The 3686-nt window shown below is 45.0% G+C and overlaps 1 protein-coding gene across 1 annotated transcript in view; it reads left to right on the top strand.

Moving 5' to 3' along the window:
• LOC122541532 (histone-lysine N-methyltransferase EHMT2-like) overlaps positions 1 to 3686 on the top strand; it is an 87505-nt gene that overhangs the window by 70131 nt on the left and 13688 nt on the right. Inside the window, exon 28 of the mRNA XM_043678360.1 lies at positions 1080 to 1086. Within this exon, the coding sequence (XP_043534295.1) occupies positions 1080 to 1086 (7 nt within the window). The remainder of the gene's footprint in view (positions 1 to 1079; positions 1087 to 3686) is intronic.

Here is a 3686-nt window from a genome sequence, read left to right as displayed (position 1 = left end):
TTCTTGACCTGTAATAATCTTCCCAACCTCTCCGCCCCCACCCCCACTCCGGCCTATCACCCTCACCTTAACCTCCTTCCACCTATCGCATTCCCAATACCCCTCCCCCAAGTCCCTCTTCCCTACCTTTTATCTTAGCTTGCTTGGCACACCCTCCTCATTTCTGAAGAAGGGCATATGCCCAAAACGTCGATTCTCCTGCTCCTTTGATGCTGCCTGACCTGCTGCGCTTTTCCAGCAACACATTTCTCAGCTCTGATCTCCAGCATCTGCAATCCTCACTTTCTCTTATGACACTATTGCAAGTTTCCTCTCATTCCGTTAGTATACAAAAATCTATTAATTTCCGGCTTAGTAATCTGCTCCCTGATTCTCAGTTTGGGTTCTACCAGGCTCAGACCTCGTTTACAAACTGGTCTGACAGTGGACAAAAGAGTCAAATTCCAGAGGGGAAGTGAGAGTGACTGCCGTTGACATTCAGACAGCATTTAGAAAGATTGTTGAATCCAGCAAAATGGGAGATAACAGGAACCGGGTTGGAGTGATACCTAGCTCAAAGGAAGGTTATGATTGTGGGAGGTCAGTCATGTAGTCGCAGGGCATCATTGCAGGAGTTCTTCAGGGTAGTAGTGTCCTCAGATCAGCTGTTTCATTTATCAATTCTCCTCCACCACATGGTCAGAAGTAAGGATGTTCACTAATGATTGTGTAATGTTAGTACCATTCGCAACTCCTCAGATGCTGAAGCAGTCTGTGTTGATATGACAAGTGGCAGATAATATTTGCGCCACACAATGGTCATCTCTGACCAGAAAAAATCGAATGAGCATGCCTTGATAGTCAATGACATCACCACCACTGACGATCCCCTACTATCGACATCCAGGGGGTTACCATTGATCAGAAACTGAACTTGACCAGCCATTTAAATAACGTAGCTTACTTCACTGTTGCTAGGTCAAAGTCTTGGAGCTCTCTGCTTATAAGTGCAATGGGTGCACTTAGATGTTAAATGGCAGTTCAAGATGGCAGCTCACCAGCTCCTTGAGGACAGTCGAGGTTGGGCAACACCTTACCAGGGATATTGCCATTTCCCGACAATGAATTTTTTTAAAAAGCAAAGATTATTTGGAGCCAAATGACCTGGTGTAATGGTATCATAGAATCATTGAATTTTACAGGACAGACAGAGAACATTTGACCCATTGTGTCAGTACCAACACCCTATACAATTACTCAGCTAGTCCCACTCTCCAGCCCTATCTCCATAGACCTCCTAACTTCATCTCTTTCAAATAGACATCATGCTGTCTTCATGAGAATGGTCCCAGAAATGAAAAGCTGAACATATGAGGATGTTTGAGGACTCTAGGTCTATACTCGATGGAGTTTAGAAGGATGAGGGGGGGATCTAATTGAAACTTATAGAATACTGAATGGCCTGGACAGTAACGTTGGTAAGATGTTTCCATTGGTAGGAGAGACAAGGACCCGAGGGCACCTTATAGAAAGGAGATAAGGAGAAACATCTTGGGCCAGAGAGTGATGAATCTGTGGAATTCACTATCACAGAAGGCTGTGGAGGCCAGGTATTGAGTATATTTAAGACTAAGATAGATCAGTTCTGATTGTCAAGGGGATCAAGAGTGACAGGGAGAAAGCAGGAGAATGGGGTTGAGAAACCTACCAGCCCGATTGAATGGTGGAGCAGATTCTATGGGCTGAATGATCTAATTTCTGTTCCTATGCCTTTGGTCTTATGGAATCTTCCTCCATCACTCTCTTAGGTAACGCACTCCAAGTTCCCCACAATTCTGTAAGTGAGGTTTCTCAATGGGAACTGGAAGTTGGCCTTGTTGCAGTATTTTAAGAAAGCTGGAAAACTTAAAGGAGCAAAGTTACTGAGAATGCTGTTCTATTTGGTGTAGACTTGGAGAATCCCTTCACTCGCCAATCCAGAAAGGATGATCTAACTTTGCGTTCAGCAAAACAACACAAGAGTAGGCCCTCTTGTGGTGCAGTGGTAATGTCCTCCTCGAGACCCACCTGCTCGAGAGGTGTGTCCAATACCATCTCTGAACAGTGTGGTTAGAAAAACAGCAAGAACATCTGAATGCACATTGCAGTCAACAAAGTATGTTTGAAGTGTGGTGCAGGTTGGGTGGCCTTTACCTGCACGTCTGAAAACTGAAAAGATCCAAAAACAAATGGTCTTTTGAAAGCGGGCCTGAACCTGTAAGGGTCAAAAACTGAAAATATCCTTTCTCCAATCATTGGTTGCTGCCAAGATTTTCAAATAAGCCATTCCTAACCTGTCATATAGGAAACATAGCAGCCAAATTTCTGCCAAGGGAGCAAACAGCAATGAGGTGATTGTTGTACTCTTGTTTTATATTTTTCCTTCTAATTTAACCTGTTTTTCTAACCACACTGTTCAGAGATGGTATTGGACACACTTCTCAAGCAGGTGGGTCTCGAGCAGGACACTACCACTGCACCACAAGAGGGCCTACTCTTGTGTTGTTTTGCTGAACGCAAAGTTAGATCATCCTTACTGGATTGCGAGTGATGAGGGTTCAGTTTACTTGAGAATCTCAAAGAGCTTTCCTTAATGACTGGCAGTTACAGAGCAAGTTATTTAACATACTCTTTGAAATGAAGCTGCCTGGTTTCCTCCGGTCTGGTGGTCATGGGGCATCATCCTCAGCTTATTTGCATACTCAGCTCCTGAAGCAGCAACATAATTACAATGACCAAAGGCTCCCTGTTCCATGTAGGTGCAGTGATAAATATCAACTGTTCTTTCTCCAAATGGTGGCAATGTGGGAGCTTTCCTACTGAATTGAATTAAATTGAATTGTCTACAAATGAGTACAGTGAAAAGTTTGCAAGTCGCCACTTAGGGCACCATCTAAGATAGAGGGTAACTAGGTACAGATTCTTTAGCACAAGTTCTTGGTTGGGAGAGGTGGGGGATAGAAAATAAAGAAATAGAAAGTCCAGCAAGACAGATCATAGGAATAAATTAGAAAATGGAGAAATAAAAAGTTCAGAGCAACAGTCCTTCCAAACCAGACTATGTTAGTATCGGGCCTCCAATCTGCGCTGGGCCTTGACTCCAGACTGTCGCCTCGAGGCTATAATTCCACGCTGAGGCCCACGTTGGCCAAACAAGCACTGCACCAGGCCAACAGGACACCTCAGTGGGTCCACACTGGGGCCAAGAGTCCGAGTCTGCACTGACGCTGGGAGCCCAGGACATCACCGAGAAGAAAGAAGAGCAGGAAGAAAACAGGAGAGGAAAAAAAGAAGCTGATGGAGCAGACGAGCTCCGGCTGAAGTATCTTACTCCCCTGCCTTCTTGGATCACTGCCAAACTGAGTGGAGACACGCATCCTGGTTTTAACGTCCCACCCCCTGTCAATGCTGCATTTCCTCAGCTCTGCACTGGGGGGCATCAGCATACATTTTGTGTTGCAATCTCAAACAATGTTTGTTGCCACAGTTTTTTGTCGAGCAAATGAAGAGTGCGAGAGGTGAGCTGCAACCGAAACTCTGTTGTTGTTTGGCCCTGCAAAACCTGCCTGGTAAGCTGCTTTGTGTAGTTCTGCCAAATGTGACGTGTCTGTGGGAGCTGGATGGGAATTGCCTTCACTGTAACCATCAGCCTGTGGGTTGATCATCCT

This window comes from Chiloscyllium plagiosum, chromosome 37 (genome assembly GCF_004010195.1).
Source record: "Chiloscyllium plagiosum isolate BGI_BamShark_2017 chromosome 37, ASM401019v2, whole genome shotgun sequence".
Taxonomy (NCBI): Eukaryota; Metazoa; Chordata; class Chondrichthyes; order Orectolobiformes; family Hemiscylliidae; genus Chiloscyllium; species Chiloscyllium plagiosum.
Note: the sequence above shows the minus strand (reverse complement) of the source record. Positions and strands in the feature narration are given on the sequence as shown.